This window comes from Cheilinus undulatus, linkage group 3, assembly GCF_018320785.1.
Source record: "Cheilinus undulatus linkage group 3, ASM1832078v1, whole genome shotgun sequence".
Classification (NCBI taxonomy): domain Eukaryota; kingdom Metazoa; phylum Chordata; class Actinopteri; order Labriformes; family Labridae; genus Cheilinus; species Cheilinus undulatus.
The window spans coordinates 24033611-24050125 of record NC_054867.1 but is presented as its reverse complement, the minus strand read 5'-3'; the positions used below and the strand labels follow the sequence as shown (position 1 = coordinate 24050125).

The window sequence follows — 16515 nt, the reverse complement described above, 5'->3', positions numbered from 1 at the left end:
TCTATTTATCCCCAGACAAAAGTCAAGTCCCTTTCCTTATCCTATTCTGTCCCATCAACAGAACTGTGCACAGATCCATCACCTGTTGAGTTAAGACCATGGTGTGACTGCAGGGGCACTCATGTTTGACAAGCAGGGGTCAATCAACAACTTTCTGAAGGGGGGACTAAACCCTGATCCTGGCCACCTGAGTCTGGAAAGTCTGCAATGTTCAAGAATTAACACAAAAGGAATTTTGGGTCTTAAGTCATTTTAAATATTAAAACATTAATAGCTAAAAGAAAAGAAAAATTAAACAGTGTTTGGATATTTTCTTAAAATTATTTAATGGTTACATTTCTCACCACTTACCTTTGAGAAGTTTACTAAAACTAGCACTAAAATGGATTAAAAGAGAACAAAAAGTAAGTATTTTTCAAAAAATGACAATTAAACTAGTCCACCAACATTAAAAATGAAATAAAACTGAACTGAAATTGAAAACATAAAGTTGAAAACAACACAATGCAAAAACAGCACTCACGTTTTCAGGTTATTTTGGAGCCATAAAACCCTTCTTCCAATAATTAATGGTATTCTTGCCCACTTAAGTCACTATTAGGCCTGTGCTCAAACATTGATATGACAATATATGTATTGTCCCATGGTCCTTGCCAATACACATATCCATACAGATGTAACAGAATCAATACCGCATTAAATGCTGTGATGGCAGTTTTAAAATACACATCTCCATGGTGTAGTTAATACACAAGCCAACAGATGACAACAGACAGTGAAGTGCATCATTCAGCGTAGCCTCAGTCCTCACACCAAGAAAATGTTTCAGATGTTCCTCACTCTGGTATGGCCGGCCACACACCACACGATTTTTAGCCTGATTTGATGCCCCCCCGCCCCCCCCCCCCCCCCCCCCCGATGATAGTGAGGATGTATCCCGACCTAGTGGAGGCTAGTCACAAACAATTATTTGTCTGATCATAAATATTAAACATGTTTGATATTTATGATTCAAGGTCATTATGCCTCCGACAGCATACCCACAACAACCAGTAAGGGGGAGCAGACCAGGCAGCGTCACCAGCTGGATGTTACATACTTAAACTGCAAATATAAACACAACTGTGCCTTAATTTCCAACAGGATTTCATTCATATTCCTTTAATTGTTTTATTATTTTTGTTGCAACTGTAACACATGCCAGAACAGCCTGTTGTGATGGGACAGGATGGATGTAGTTAGTAATCCAAGTTTGTTCTTCTTCTCATGTCATGTTGATCACAAGGTTTTTGTGAAATCTTGTGTATGGTGAATCTTTATTGTTAGGTCGTTGGCAGGTGTGTGGTCTCCAGTGGTATGGCAATTTGGCCAAGTTGTCCAGTGTATACGCTCAGATGAAAAATCCTTTTAAATTGTTCTCATGTCTGTGGTCTCCCACGTTCTTAAAATCGTCAGATTTAGAAATCATCTAGTGTGTAGCCAGCCTTACATGGATTATCTATTGCCAGCAAGACAAAAAGCAAAGGAATTTGGGGTTTCTTCACCAGAGAGTCAGGAGTTTGACATGAGTCATGCAAGCAGTGCAATAAACAAGCTAAAACACTACTGCAACACCAATCTTCATAGGCACTTAACACCAAGCTAATTAGCAGTTAGCAACAACAGCCAGGCTCACTAGGCTAATCTGTATCACCCCCAACCAGCATTGAATAATGCCGTGAAGTCAAAATTTCCATCATCTTCTTAACAGGATCGGGATAAAGTGCTGCATAAAGCACCACTTTATGCTTTTTTTTGTAAAGACATGATATGAACAGCGACACTGATAACAAAGGCCAGCTGCTCAAGGACTGTGAGTAATGCTGGTTAATCTTCATTCATCACAGAAACTGCAGCACCTCCTTTTTACTGTATGTAGATGTGAAGCAGAAAGCCATTCTTACAAATGCAATACGGCTTATAGTAAAGTGAAAACAAAACAGTATGTAAAGTATGAAAACCAAAGGATCTGATTTTATGTGTCTTAAAGAGTAGGAGTCGTATAACTATTAAACTATCCCTTTGCTATTATTGTCTACAACAGGGGTGTCCAAACTATGGCCCCGGGGCCAAATGTGGCCCTCAGCCTATTTCTGATTGGCCCTCAGCAAAATCTAAACAGGAAACGAAATATGGCCTGCATTTGAACATGAAGCTTGACTGTATCGTATTTCTTTGTTTCAACACAAGGCAGTGTTGCCATGCTATTTCTGTAAACAAACATTTTGACAAGAAGACTTTATTGATTTTTGTTTGTTGTGACTAAATGAAGACAACACTGTTAACGGAAAACATATTGGCAACCAACATAACAACAATATTTTGATTTATAATGCCTTGATGGATTACGAAGGCTTGTACCAGTACTGATGGTGTTTTAGGGGCAGAACCAGTAGTGACCAGGGCTGACCAGGGCCCCCTGAAATCTGACTGGTCTCCCTAAAATCCTTAAGATGACTGGCTATTTGCCGTGTCAGCCATTAACTAGCCATTTAAGCATACCCAATAACTGAGCATATCTTAACCATCATAAGATTGGTTTTACTAACTTTACAATCCTCAGGACGAGGCATATGAAAGTGTCCCCACCATCCTTATATATTTTCGTATGCGGCCCCCAGTGGAAAAAGTTTGGACACCCCTGGTCTACAAGAAAGGTGAATTCTGGGCATGTTCTATTAAGACATGTTTATTATCACAAATCAACACTTATAGCGATATGTATCATATTTTGGCCTCCGTGTAGTGATGAAACCGTATTGTGAGGCAGTGGGAAATACCCAGCCCTGGTTTTAATGCATTTTGTCGTAAGGAACACGTCTGAATACTGGAGCTAAATTGCTGGTTTTAAATGTAAGCCTGCTGTTGTTTGGAGCATTGACAAGTCAGTGCACATGTCTGCTGCTGGGTTAAAACCAACTGCGTCAGCCAGAAATGGCCACAATATTACACCTTCTCACCCAATAAGCCTCTCCATACAATCCTCTCTTAATCAGAAAAATATCTATTGCTACATATTGTTTGCAAGGACGAAAGAAATAAGCTGTTAATAGCACATAAAGGCATGACATCAGTAAAAGGCAAACTGATGAAGAAATGCATGTACAGCTGCATGCTGAAACCAGTGATAGAGACTCAGCTGGGGCCATAAAAAACACCTTTGAAATCCCTCCCTGGACAGAAAGGGGTAGAAATTCTTTCATGCAGTATTTGACTGCAAAACATTTAAATACACAGAGAAAATAAAAAGCGAGGGCTTTGCTCTGAAAACCTGTTGTGTTCTTTGTGTGCTTTCTGCACAAAATCATTTGAAGTATTAAATGTCAATGTGCAATGAGAACAAGGAAATGTCTGAAGAATTATTACATATCCTACTATTGCACAAGTTCCAAATTCTGCTTCTGATGATTCATCTCATGCCATTTGTCAAAGCCCAGAGAAATATTATCATTATTTCATCAATGTCTCAAATATTTAGATGTTGTCTTTAAGTAATAATTCATTATCCTCCATAAGGCATGGGTTTAATATGCATGCATGCCTCGTGGGCCTGAATCTGCTACGCAGTGGTTTCTGCTCCAGTGGGAAACACACAGACTACAACACGAGGCTCTAAGTAGCACATAGTCCATACTGTATTCCAAATCAGCAGCATTTCCTATAAAACATTTTTTCCACATTAATGCTGGATCTCCTCAAAGTCTGACATTTAAAAATGGAATAAAGGCCATTTGGAGAAAACTGGTGGGGTTTTTTTTGTTTTGTTTTTTTTTTTTATAAAAGTCCTGCAAGTTCAGTTGCAGGCTGGTGTGGAAAACAGTTTAAAAGAACGCGTTGTACATGCTTTGTATATTAAGAATCTGTGAGGAATTCAAGCTGAAAGCCTGATGAACGTTATGGCAGCAACAACAAAGAGCTGGTTGGCTGAGCCAATGAGAGTGTGTGTCCAGCTGACCAGCAGCCTTGCCATGCTGGAGGAGCTGCTTTGAGGTTATTTATACTTTTCTTCTGAAGGGTTTTAATGGCACCCTGCTTTTTGGATGGCTTTGCTAGCAGAATATATATTATTATTCAAAAGGCTTTGTGACCCTGGGCTTATGTTGGCAATGTAGTCTGAAACAGTTAAAACTAAGAGGAATCTCTCCAAAAAGACAACTACAAAGTAAGATGTAGTTTGCCTTTTATTTGGCCCAAATGCCGAGAAATCAGATTACTCTACAGTTTATAAAATTTGATCTCTGCCTGAGAGAGTATTTTTAAATTGGCAAGTATATGCCTGCATAGTATACAGAAATGAACGATGTGCATTAAAATGGTTAAATACTGCACTAGCAATATGAGGTGTGATAAACAAAATACATCTGATTTACAGATATTTCCAAACTCATTACAGCCCAAACCAAGACACATTTTTATTCTAAAGAATACAAAGTATCATGAATGCAAAGAGACTTAGTCAAGAAAAGCTGAGAAAGGAGCAGGAAAGTAGATGGTCTGGTCTGGTAGTTGTTTTATATTATAGGCCTGTTTAAATGGTTCAGCGTTAAAGCTGGGCCTCCTTAAGTGTGTAGCACCATAGGCATTCACCTACACTTGATGATACACTTGAAATTTTACCAATTTTTCAGGCTGTTATATGGCATATACTCCTGATATATACACCTCATATACAGGTTGTAAATATCAGCAGACATTTTCATATCTGCCGTTATTTATCTTTCTAGACGACCTCTGCTGATGTCAAACATATCAATAATACTGTGTTAAATCCATTTTTTTAGCCACTGAATTGGAACCAAAACTTAGAAATAACTAGGGTCGAAGTATACTGGAAAAAACTAAAAGGAAATATTAGTTTTCATGATACATTGCAGTGGTGGCATACGGAGCCCCTTAAGGGACATGGGAGAAAAAAATGGGAGAAAAAAAATTATTTGAAACAGTTCACAAGATATCGCAAAAGTTTTGCAAGATCTCGCAAAACTAGATTGTAATGATGGGAGAAAAAAACAATTTTTTGAAACGGTTTGCGAGATCTCGCAAAAGTAGATTGAAATGACGCAGCAGTAACTATTTCCAGGTCAAACCAACCAAAACAACAGAGGGCAAGCATCTGTGGGGGAGATTCATTGAATTTTACTTCAAAATTGGCTTAAATATAAAGACATTTAATCCATGCTTAGTCACAGGCATGCGTTTTGTCCCAGAGACAGGCATTTGAAGGCATTTTAGGTGAAAGGGGACTTACTTGGACCTGGCGTACCTGGTCGAATTCATAAGCAACCAGTTGCAATCCTCTGGACTGCTGCATGGTACAGATGGGTGTGTGCCAAATGCAGAGAGCTAATATTATGTGTCAGTAAAGAAAATGCACTAATGGGTTTGAAAAAGATGGATCCAACAGGGCATTCAATAAGACGATCGAGTGGTTTAAGAAGACGGAACGACTTTGCAAAAGGAGCTCACTTCATCTGGCACTTGGATTCATACGATAAAATGAAGCCATATGGAATATATATCAATGGGAGCATTGGTGCCTTTTCAAGGAAGGTCAAATGACTTAATGCCTACACAACATTTGGCACACACCCATCTGTACCTGTGCAGCTGTCTGGAGGATTACAACTGGTTGCTGATGAATTCGACCAGGTCCAAGTGTTATGACGAGAGTCACATTTCACCCCAAAATCTAGCTATTGCGAAAATATGAAAAGCGTGCCTGCGACTAAGCACGGATTTAATGTCTTTTCATTCAAGGCTAATTTCAAACTTAGGTAAAGTTAGAAAGATATTCACAGATGCGGCCTTACCGCCATAATAACTCAGCAGAGAATCCTCACATTTACAAAAACCCTCAATCACCATACATATTATGTCTATGATTTTAATCTGCGGGATCTCGCAAACTGTTAAAAAATAAATAAATTCTCCCATTTTTGTTTTCTCCCATGTCCCTTAAGGGGCTCCACAGTAGCATGTCTGCTTCAGGTCATGATATTAATTTTGCAAATTCTGCAATGCAATTATTGCACATGCACACATTGTAATAGTAAAACATATAATGTTCATGTCTCTACAAAATTTGACAATCATTAAAAAATGTTTAAAAAATAATATTGTGAGAGTTTTGTGCCAATGTATCGTTACAGTATTGTGTGATACATATTGTTGCATGAGCTAAGTGTATCACTCAAAACCTAATCAAAATAGCGTTGGTGAAAGCATGGCCATTATACTCACAGCTCCACCGTGTAGTAAACATGTACCTCATATCAAACTGAGTAAAGAATAAAACATTGTTTGCTTACATTTAAAAAGTTTGTTTTTTGGCATATATCATACTTTTGGGAAATGTTTAATGATAAAAATTTCTTCATCTAAGCTCTATGAGAGTGTGCAGCTTTTCTAAGGTCAAAACATTAATGTCATGACTTTAAGTTTTCTGTATAAGAACAAGAACAATGGATGAACGTGCAAATCAATGGTATCTACCATTTGGTCCTATTTTGAAAACCAGAAGTTAATTTGTGTTGCAAAATAATGGGTCTAGTGCACACAGATGTATATGTCTGCCAAAAGATTTGAAAGCGCACAAAACAATTTCTCAATACAAAGTGTCTGCAAGTCACCACTGTTGGAGAAACAGAATGGACTGATCCCAGGAGATCACAGGAGTGTGTTGTTTCTGATATCAAATCTTGGTTTTGTGCATCTTTTTCTCTTTTTGACACACAAACATCTGGACATCAGGATCACAAGAGAAAAAAATCTGCTTTTGAATATACTGCTTCACAAAAAGAAAGATTGACAATCATATGAATTTTTCAAATGGCAATTATAAATTGAACACTGATGAGCAGTGCTGAGCCCACAATTTCATCATTGTGATTTTGCATACGCACTCTAGAACCAAGTTCAGTTAAATTCTGGCAATAACCCTGATCCCCTTACCGTCAGGTTGTTTATTAATACCAGTAAACTGGATTATTCTGAAAACACAGTACATCTGAATGCCGCCAAAGCACATGATAATCTTAGTCCCTGTTTTTATGAACCATTCATTTCTATATCCCACATGTAACCTGGCCAGATGAAAACAAACTTAGTAATTGTAATCTGTAAAACAGTAATCCTATGTTGTTGTTTTTTTAATTAGCAAAAATTGAAGGCAACATCATGCACAGTGTCCACTACATATTAAAGCAATGCTCCACTTTTCTTTTGGGGAAGGTTTTGGTTAAAAATGTGTCTAAAGATTCTGTACTTTTTGATACAAATGGCCTTCAGAGTAACAGAGAAGCAAAGAAAATTCTGACAAGCCTTGAACTAACTATATTCCAATAATATTAGCAACAGCCTTCAAAAAGCAATATTTTCATCCGTTAGTTGATTCAACCGTAGAGTGTGACCTCACCCTTTGTTTTAAGCAACTATAATTGCATTTTATTGTATTTATCTAGAATTCTGCATTATACAAATACTGGACATATCCACGTTTCGCACGAGCTCGTTGTCTTGAAGTCCAAACAGTGCATGGTTTACCTGCTAAACACCACTCATAATTACCAATACCGCGCATAACTAAGCAGTTACCATGTGGGGCGACACTTTAGATGCGAGTTTAAATTAAGGTTCAAACCCATTCCATCCATGACTTCATGATGACTACAAAATCGTCACAGCTGAGGCCACTACCTAACCTCGGGACTGTGAGTCATAGGTGTACTACAACGGGACAAAGGGTGACATCATTCTAGAGTCATCATCCTCTTCGGATGGGCTCCTATAGAAAAGCTCTCTCGCTATGCACGAGGGGGGCCTACTTTCTGAAAAACACGTGACCTTCTGGTACTCTGCAAGCTGCACCCAACTAGAAAATGCAAAGTGCATGCAATGTGCGGGTGTGTAAAGTGCCAGGTTGTGCGAGTATGACTACAATACTCCTCTGGTGTGAGGCGATTGTTTCAGTAGTTGTATGTGGAGACGAAATGTTCAATCGCGTCTCAGATGATGCAAGCTCGGGCATGCATCCGCTGTGCCTTCTTCGTAACAGACTGATAAACAATTTAGCAGTAGCTCTTCCACACGTTCAACACTATCGCCTATCTAATCGTGACACTGAAAGCGACCCTGTTTGCTGACTGAAACGATGGGTGCAAAGAGGTGTTGACAGGACGAGAGCCAGGCGAACAGCAAAACAAAAAAATATGCACGAAAACAAAAATAATCCCCACCCGCCGAAGAAAAACGATCAGCGCCGAAGCGTGCACGATGTGCCATCAGTTCAAAACAGCCAAGGTATGAAAATGTAAACAAGAAATACATGTAAGACTTTGAGTATCCCCCTCTCGCAGCCTTTACAGACTGATAAGCAGCCCGTAGGGAGGTTACTCTGACGGGCCGATGTGGGTGGTGGAAACCCGCTCGGTCGTTGTGCAATGAAGCTATTTCGACTGTGCTCTGCAACAACTGCTTACCATACAGATCCGTAAGCACCAGAACCGACGGGAGATAAGTGCTGGTATCGCTCTGGGACTTCCCACACTGTTTTGTTGAGCTCCTGTCGGTAGAAAGTGGGTCTCTCCTTCTGCGACATTCCTGCGGATTTACCAGCCGCGCAGCGACAAAACAAGCCAGCGGAAACTTCTGCCCTCTCTCTCCTCTCCTCCCCGTGTGGCACGACGTGGTGTGCTGCTGTTCCCTGCTAAAACTCAAACACCGAGGCGGAGAGGAATCTCCCGGAACTTCCAACAGCACCGTCGGTGCAGCTGTTGCAAGAAAATCACCACTTCTCCGTGCACGTCGGTCCCCTTTGAGACAACTTCCTTCACTAGCTGAACTCTGGTCAGGAAGCTCACTCCCTCCAGACGAGCTTTCGTTTAATTTTTTTTCGCCCCGTTCTCTTCTAGGGCGCGCGGAAACGTGAACGCGTACGTCGCTTCGTCATTGCGCGTTCGCGGTAACCTATATTTCCTCGCGAGAAGTGGGTAACTATTGGGAAACCAGGGGATATCCCGTCCCTGCTGTGGACATGAGTGGGAATCTCCCTCTGTCGGTCACATAACATGTTTAGCCTGTTTGAATGACTCATGGGTAATTTATATGCACACCCGTGTTAAAAGAAAGCGAACTAATAAAGCCCCTACTAATCAGGCGTAAACAATCCAGCATAAAAGCATCAAAATATGCAAAATAACACACTGATTGACAACTTCATCACGAAGATGCCTTTATATTTTTGATTGGTTAAAAAATTTTGAGGCAATTTAATTATAAGCCCTTCAATATAATGATTATAAAATAATTTCACATTAAGTACTGATATTTTCTCTTTGGTGCAGAACATTCCTAGAAATCCTGGCATATTTCATGAGCTGCATAATTATTGACACATATAAAAATCATTTGTGTGTAATTAAGGTGGGGCAAGGAATGCAATCCTTTTTCTAAGTGTTTTATAAATTAGTATCTTTGTAAATAATCACACAGACAAGGCCTTACATCATGTGAAGAAAAATGTCATTGTAGTAGAGAAAACAGCCATAAATATCATGGCTTGATTCCATTTCTGTGCTTTTATTTTTAAGATCTTGATTTGGACAAAGACATTGTTTATCTTATCAATAAGATCTGTGGTTTTTCTATGACATCAAGTCAAATGGAAGTGTGCATGTAATAGGGCAGTAAAATAAATTAATTAAAAAAGAAAGAAAACATGACTCTGTAAGACATCTCCACATGTCTTACAGAGTCATGTTTTCTTTCTTGGGCGTTTGTAGCATGGCTATTAGCGGAAAAAGTACGAAAAGTTTCGGAGGGTTGAGAGATTCGAAGTCTCGCTTTTTTTTTCTGCGCACCGCATGTGGCTGTGGACCATATTAGACAGGAAAATGATAAATAGAGAGCCATATTTACGTCGTTGTGGCAAATATGCACATAGAATATGTTTACAATGTGTCTTGATAACCCTGAGGAAGGCCACAAGCTTAAATGCGCCTGTTTGATAAAGTTGTTCTCTAAAGGGCAACTATTAGTGAAGCTTTATGTCCCCACGCTGGTTGAATATGTCACGGGAAAGATAAACACAGTATAAATGCCTTTCTGGTTTGTGCTTTTCAAAGTAAAAGCCCGGTTTAGTAGTTCTGTAGAGAAACTCCTTTCACTTGTACAGAATGCTTTTGTTTTGAATAGTTCCCGACAAACTTCCGCAATACGCTGAATCAATAAGCTTGTAAGGGGGGTTATTCAGGTAAAACTCGTAAAGAAGGACAGGGCTTTGAGAGCAGGAAAATGTGGCTGACACGCAGTAAACTCGCGCCCTGTGTGAAAGCCGCACCGGCAGGAGCCGGAGCTGACACGCGCGACACACGCAAGCAGCAAAACACGCTCCCAGTCTGAAACGGGAGATCAGGGTGAGATCAGCATTACTGCATACAGGAACTACAGCCAAGTCCCAGGGAGATAAACCTCAATTACACTTGGTCTCTTTTTAGGAACTTAGTACAAAGAAAAAGGCAAACTAAGTTTGAATGGCTTTAAGTGACCAACAGAGGTGTTTGACTCTTTCACTAAAAGCTTTGTTAAGTGGAAATTATGTCAACATGATCAAATGTACAGTAAGCCCACCATGATGGGGACTAAAACACAGTGGGGATGTCTCTGGGGTTTGTCTGCATGACTCAGAGTCTAACAACCAAAAATGACCTAAAGTATTAATTTCAGAGAAGTACATCATATTTAATTATTCTGAGCAACTTTTGTGTTCTATCAACTGTTGCAAAAAATAATCTACTACACCAAAGCTACAAAAACTCTAGTGGCATGGGATGACCTGTTAAGACTGTGAATATCAATTTTGATCTTACTTTGTTATAAAGATGAAGACACAGAAATTGTCTGATTAATATTTTACTTAAAATTGCATTGCATCCCTTTCCCCAAACATCTTTCTTTAAAAAATTAAAAAAAAAACAAAGTGGCAGAAATTAACCTTAAGTTATAGAATGTAATTGAGATTGCATGAAAATCATGTGGCATTGCATTTAAATCTTCAGGCATGTCTGTTATCCAATTTACATGACAAAGTGACACATTACTTTTCTTTCTTCAGTGTCCTACAATTGTAACTTTGATACCAACATGACCAACAGTTTCATTTGTAACAACTTGACATATAAAATATGTTATCTTTTATAATAAAGTAAAAGCAGCATATGCCTGGGCAAAATGCTTATTTCAAACTTAAAACAAAGTTTAAGAAATGCCAAATAGCACTGTTAAGTAAAGATGAGTTATGCAAAAAATGGAAAATATGATGTACACAATAGCATCTTCATATATTAGCTTTGTTTCTCTTCCCCCTCAAACCTTAACAGAAGTGACAGATAAAACAGCACAGCTGGGAGCAAGCAGAATTGATCAATTTCAGTTTGATCACACATAACCTGGCAAATCTCTATTGGTCATATTCCAAATATATACAGCTAGGCTACTTTCAGGTTGTATACAGCTTTAATTAGTTGTGCACACACACTGCCCCCATATCCTCTGCATCCTTCATTATAAATATTCATGGGTTGTGGATGGAGACAATAAACAGTGTTACGGTACAACAGAATGATGACATGTGACCCGGCAGGCTCCCTGTGGAGTATATTCGGGATGCCCTTCATGTCTGTAGTGCACACACATCACTAAGGGAAGAGTTATGTACCCAGTCACCAGAAGGGGGCAGCACCGGCTAGTCTTCCACATGGGGCCACCCAACAGGGCCTTTGAGGTTTCATCAGTCATGTAATCCAAGAGATGTCCCACAACAAGGATTATTAGCACATGACCACAGAGATGGGTCCATCCCCAGCCAGCACCAAGCTAGTCTTCTCCAGTCCATTCTCAATCTATCATTTTAAAAAGACAATGTAGAAAGCCATGGCCAAACAGGATACTGCCACAGCGATGTGAAGCCGTGTCCCAATTATTGCAGCTGGGAAGAAAAAAAGAGGATTAAAATTATAAGTGAAGAAAAAAAATGTCCCAAATAAAAAACATAGATCAACACAAGTACAGTGAACCATGTCAGATGTGTTATCAATGCGTTAGGTGAGTGGTGTAAACATGAAGCTTTAACAAGAGAATGTAGTCTGTAAATATGTAGACTTACAGTATTTACTGCTGTTGAAAAAAAACCAATAAACAAAACTGATATCAAAGCTCTGATTTTTAGTTTAGATTTTTGGGAGTTTACCTCCACATGTGACTTTACACCAAAGGCAAAAGTCCTCGCTATGGTAGGAACAGAACATATGGCACTAACAACTTCATTACAGCTAAGGTCCGTTGAATTATAAAGACACACATGACCAGATACTAATGAGCCATAAAGCTTTTACTTTACGTCTATGATATGTCAAAATGATTATGTATGCAAGAGCTGTTGTTTTTTTTTTAATCAAGTTCAAAGAACACGTAAGCTTTTGATCGTTAAGTTTGCACTGAATCATTCTACAGTCTGCTTCAATTAAAAGTGACCATTGAGGTTTTTAAACAACGTTACACACATTAAAAAAAACAAAAACAAGGTAGGTTAGAAGTTATTTTATTCACTGGTTAAGGTGCTGCAATACATTGTCATCATGAAAAATACATAGTACTAGGCTAAACTCTGTAGATGTTTCAGCTATATCATCTTGATGAGATTAAAGCCGAGATAATCAATGATGGGTGACTAACACATATTTTCTCCAGTTGCATCCCTAACCCTTCTGCACTGTGAAAGGTAGCTTTATCTTCAACTGACAGAAAATGACCAAACACACTATTGACATCTTCCATTTTCTTAAATCTTTATCAAATTAATTGTTAGTTACCATAGCATAGGCATTTCTTATTACTAAGGACAAGTTTTAATCTTTATTTAAGTACCTTTGTAGAAAACACCCCACACTCCTTTCTTCTCTGACAGCAGCCAGCTGTTGAGTCGAGGGACCTTTTTAAGGTACGCACAAGTGCAGATGAACAGCAGCCCAAATACCAGGATGCCATCGAAAGAATACACTGTTAAAACAGGAAATGAGTAGATTAGTAGCGTAGATTAAATTAGATTGGTTATGTTATTGTTCCTAAGGGGAAATCTCCATGAGCCAAAGTGAAAAGAAAACAAACAAACAAAAAACTCCATGCAATGTACACATATATAAAACACACCAGATAAAGCATAAAAATACAATACAATAAAATATAATATCTATTGTCTTATTCTGAGAAAAGAATACAAATAAAAGACTAGAGATTGAAAAATTCTGAATTATAAATAAAAACTAAAGAGTAAGATATTGTGACTAGATTAAATCGACCAGGGTCAGGTTCGGTGTAGGCTCATTCAGCGATGTGGCTGATGTTGGAAGGAAAGATGGGATTAAATGGTTACTCTTGCTCTAAAATGCTCTAATGGCTGCCTAAAGTTAATCTGCAACATCAAAAGTCTGTTGTTCTAGTAAGTTGACTGAATAATTACTCACCTTTTCACAGGGCAAAATATATAAGCCACGTCTTGGAGAGAAAATCAAATTAAACAAGATCTATCTATATAAAATAGGAATAAGAAAGAAGGGGCTGTAGAATTAAGTGATTCTTGAGGCATTAATAGATATGCTACTCTTTGTGATAGCTGTTAAGTATATAAAGACAGACTACCTCCACTATTTAACAGTAGAAAAAGGAGCAACAAATACATGTATTCACCATCAATTCTTTCTGATTTCCTCAGGAAAATGCAATACAGCTATACAACCCGTAGTTCAGCACGCTTACCTTCTGAACTGCTCTGACTAAATAGTTACAGAGAAAGACGTTTATTTTTCTGCTGCTTCCGTCAGTATGTCCAATATTTCTAAAGTATTTAAATATTCTGCTGCTGCTTTTCAACCCAGTCACATTCACAAGCAGTGATGTTGACTCCAAGTCTCGAGTGGCTTGAAGTTGTACCAACCCCAATAATTACGCACAACGGCAAAAGACAACACATTTTAAAGAGATGAACTGAGGAGTTACTGTCACTTCCCTGCCACCACCTTTATTCCTTGTCTTATCTTGTTATCTGTGAAATTATGATTCTAGCATTAGCTCCTAAAACCTGACGTTTGCCAAAGCTAGTTAGCAAGAAACATTCTAGCTTCTCTGAACACAGTAATATCAGCACAAAAGGTTTAAAGACAACATACTTTGAGAGAAGATGGCAAACCGTGGGCTAAAGCTGAAATGTAGTTTTCAAAAGTAGTTGAGAATAATTTGTTTAGGTGCTACACACAGCGCAGCCCTGGGCCACGTCTACAGCTAACCTAGCTTCAGTGTTAGCCTAACTAACATCTGCAGCTACCCCCGCATAGCTACTAGCATAACACAGCAAACCTACCATTTGTCATATTCGCTGTTTGCTCTGAGACGATGTTGTATCACTCCTTTATCTTTTAAATTAGCATTTCATCATGTATTACAAAGGGAAAATATAGTTAATGCAGCCACTTCGATTCGCAGTCATTCGGTTGACATTTCCGGTTTCGTTAGTTTAGCATCTTCTTTTCTGTTTAAGATTTGTTGTTGTCATTACAGCATTACTGCCACCTAGTGGAATGTATGGTTCTTATCGGTTCATATGTTGCAACAGTATATTGGACCTCAATTAAAAAAAATCCACAAATTGCTGTCACTGATCATCAAAATGTGCAGTTTAAATGTCATATATTTATATTACTGTATTATATGCTCTATTAAAAAAACATAGATCTGTGATTATTCTGTATGTTTCAGAGAATAAAATTTCCTTTTTGTTGGGATTTACCCTCATAGAATATTATGTAACTCAAACAATTTAACAAAAAATACATTGAGGGATTAAAAAACACATTTTCTTTGCCTTAATGTGTGTGCAAGGAGGCAACACCCATGGAGGACAAGAAATACATTTCAAACAGTCTTATTTCTGCTTCAGTTCTGAACCAAAATACTCCTTGGCTGTACCGTGAGACAAATTTGGGATTAAAATGAGATTCCACCATGATTACAATGAGTCAATGTGATGATAAAGCCACCCTTATCCATTCCTAGAGCTCAAAAACAGAGCACTTTGCATATACAACCAGCCATTTCAAAGTGCTTTCTGTCTGAATAACTTGATGTTCAGGTAGAACTGAGTAAGAGTGCGGCAATGCGTAATTCCTCTTTTTATTACATGAACATTTGCTCTCCACATTGTACATGTTTCTAAATTTGCATATCTTTGTCTGTAATGGACTGAGTACAATTATTTACAATAAGACCTACTCCTTTTTTCCCTATTTTCTGTTGTTGTTTTTTTATTTTGCATCAAAAGCAACATCATATGTCATCACTCTGTTGTATTAACACTTTGCACCTGCTTAATCCGCTTGATTCTATGCTTGTTTCCACAACTGTGCATCTTTTATTTTGATCTCAACTATAATTTCAAGGCAGCTATGTAACTCTATTATGCAACTCAAATAGATACAAGATAGATTACAGACCTAAGAGTAGCATTAAAAACAGATCATCTACACACATGGCTAGATTGAGCTAGAGCTGCTAAAACTAAATTGGGTTTGTTGGTATTTTATTTTCCTCTCAGCTAATCATACAATACACTATTGTAAACTCCTTTTTCAAAACAAAGAGAAAAAATATGCTCCAAAATGGCAAAACTGGAATAAAAAAGTGCCCGAAGCATGATCTCACACTGCAGCCTCTACATGTAGAGTTAATGAAATAATGATCATCTATTGTGACTTATTTTTCCATGATTGCTGGCGTGATGGTTGCAGCCCTTCATCAAGGGCTGCAACTCTGCCACAGGAGGTGTGATAATACTGGGCACAGCGCCTGCCGTTCCTCATCAGATACATGTAAATAAATAACCTTTAAGTAGATCGTTCAGTATCCTTTCACTTCTACCATGTAGTAACATTTTAGTACAATAACAGCTCTCCAGATTTCCTGATCGGCACTTTATTTACTTCCTGTCTCAAGTCAGAGAATCCTCTTAGGTTTGTTTAACATTGACCATGTTAAAGCATCAACACCTTGCTAGAGATCACAGCTAATCTTTCAACAGAAATCAGTGCTTTCACTTCATTTTCATATTTTTCCCTAAAGCATTGGTGTTCTAAATTATCTGAATCAATTGCAAAATGGCACTTTGGGAAGGAATTTGTATGCTGTTGTCAGGGTAGATATTTTTTATTAAGTCTTTCTTGTTGCATAAGGGTGTTGTGTGTATTGGTAAATGCACAACCTTGGATGTTCACACAGATGTTTCCCATCTTTCAGTGCTAGCTGGAAAAGAAGAAGTGAATACTACATAGAGTTTAGACAAGCATTTGTCAGTTAAGAGGGGATTCATCTTTGATTGTCAGCTTTTTCAGATTTTAAATGATCAAAACGTGTCAGACAAACTTTAAGAGAAAT

At 38.3% G+C, this 16515-nt stretch overlaps 2 protein-coding genes across 4 annotated transcripts in view; both read right to left on the bottom strand.

Moving 5' to 3' along the window:
- mapk14b (mitogen-activated protein kinase 14b) overlaps window positions 1-8947 on the bottom strand; it is a 31634-nt gene extending 22687 nt beyond the window's left edge. For all 3 annotated transcript variants that reach the window (XR_005991469.1, XM_041779257.1, XM_041779250.1), the window contains exon 1: window positions 8517-8947. Coding sequence is in view for 2 of the 3 variants with exons in the window: in XM_041779257.1 (XP_041635191.1) it covers window positions 8517-8635 (119 nt within the window). In the remaining variant the exon portion in view is untranslated. The remainder of the gene's footprint in view (window positions 1-8516) is intronic.
- A 1933-nt stretch (window positions 8948-10880) lies between these two features.
- Window positions 10881-14592, bottom strand: tmem167b (transmembrane protein 167B). Its single transcript, XM_041778547.1, has 3 exons — window positions 14450-14592; window positions 12961-13092; window positions 10881-12022 (listed from the first exon to the last, which is right to left on the bottom strand). Exons 1-3 carry the CDS (start codon window positions 14457-14459, stop codon window positions 11940-11942), a joined length of 225 nt encoding a protein of 74 aa, XP_041634481.1. The 5' UTR covers window positions 14460-14592; the 3' UTR covers window positions 10881-11939.
- Window positions 14593-16515: the final 1923 nt, after the last annotated feature.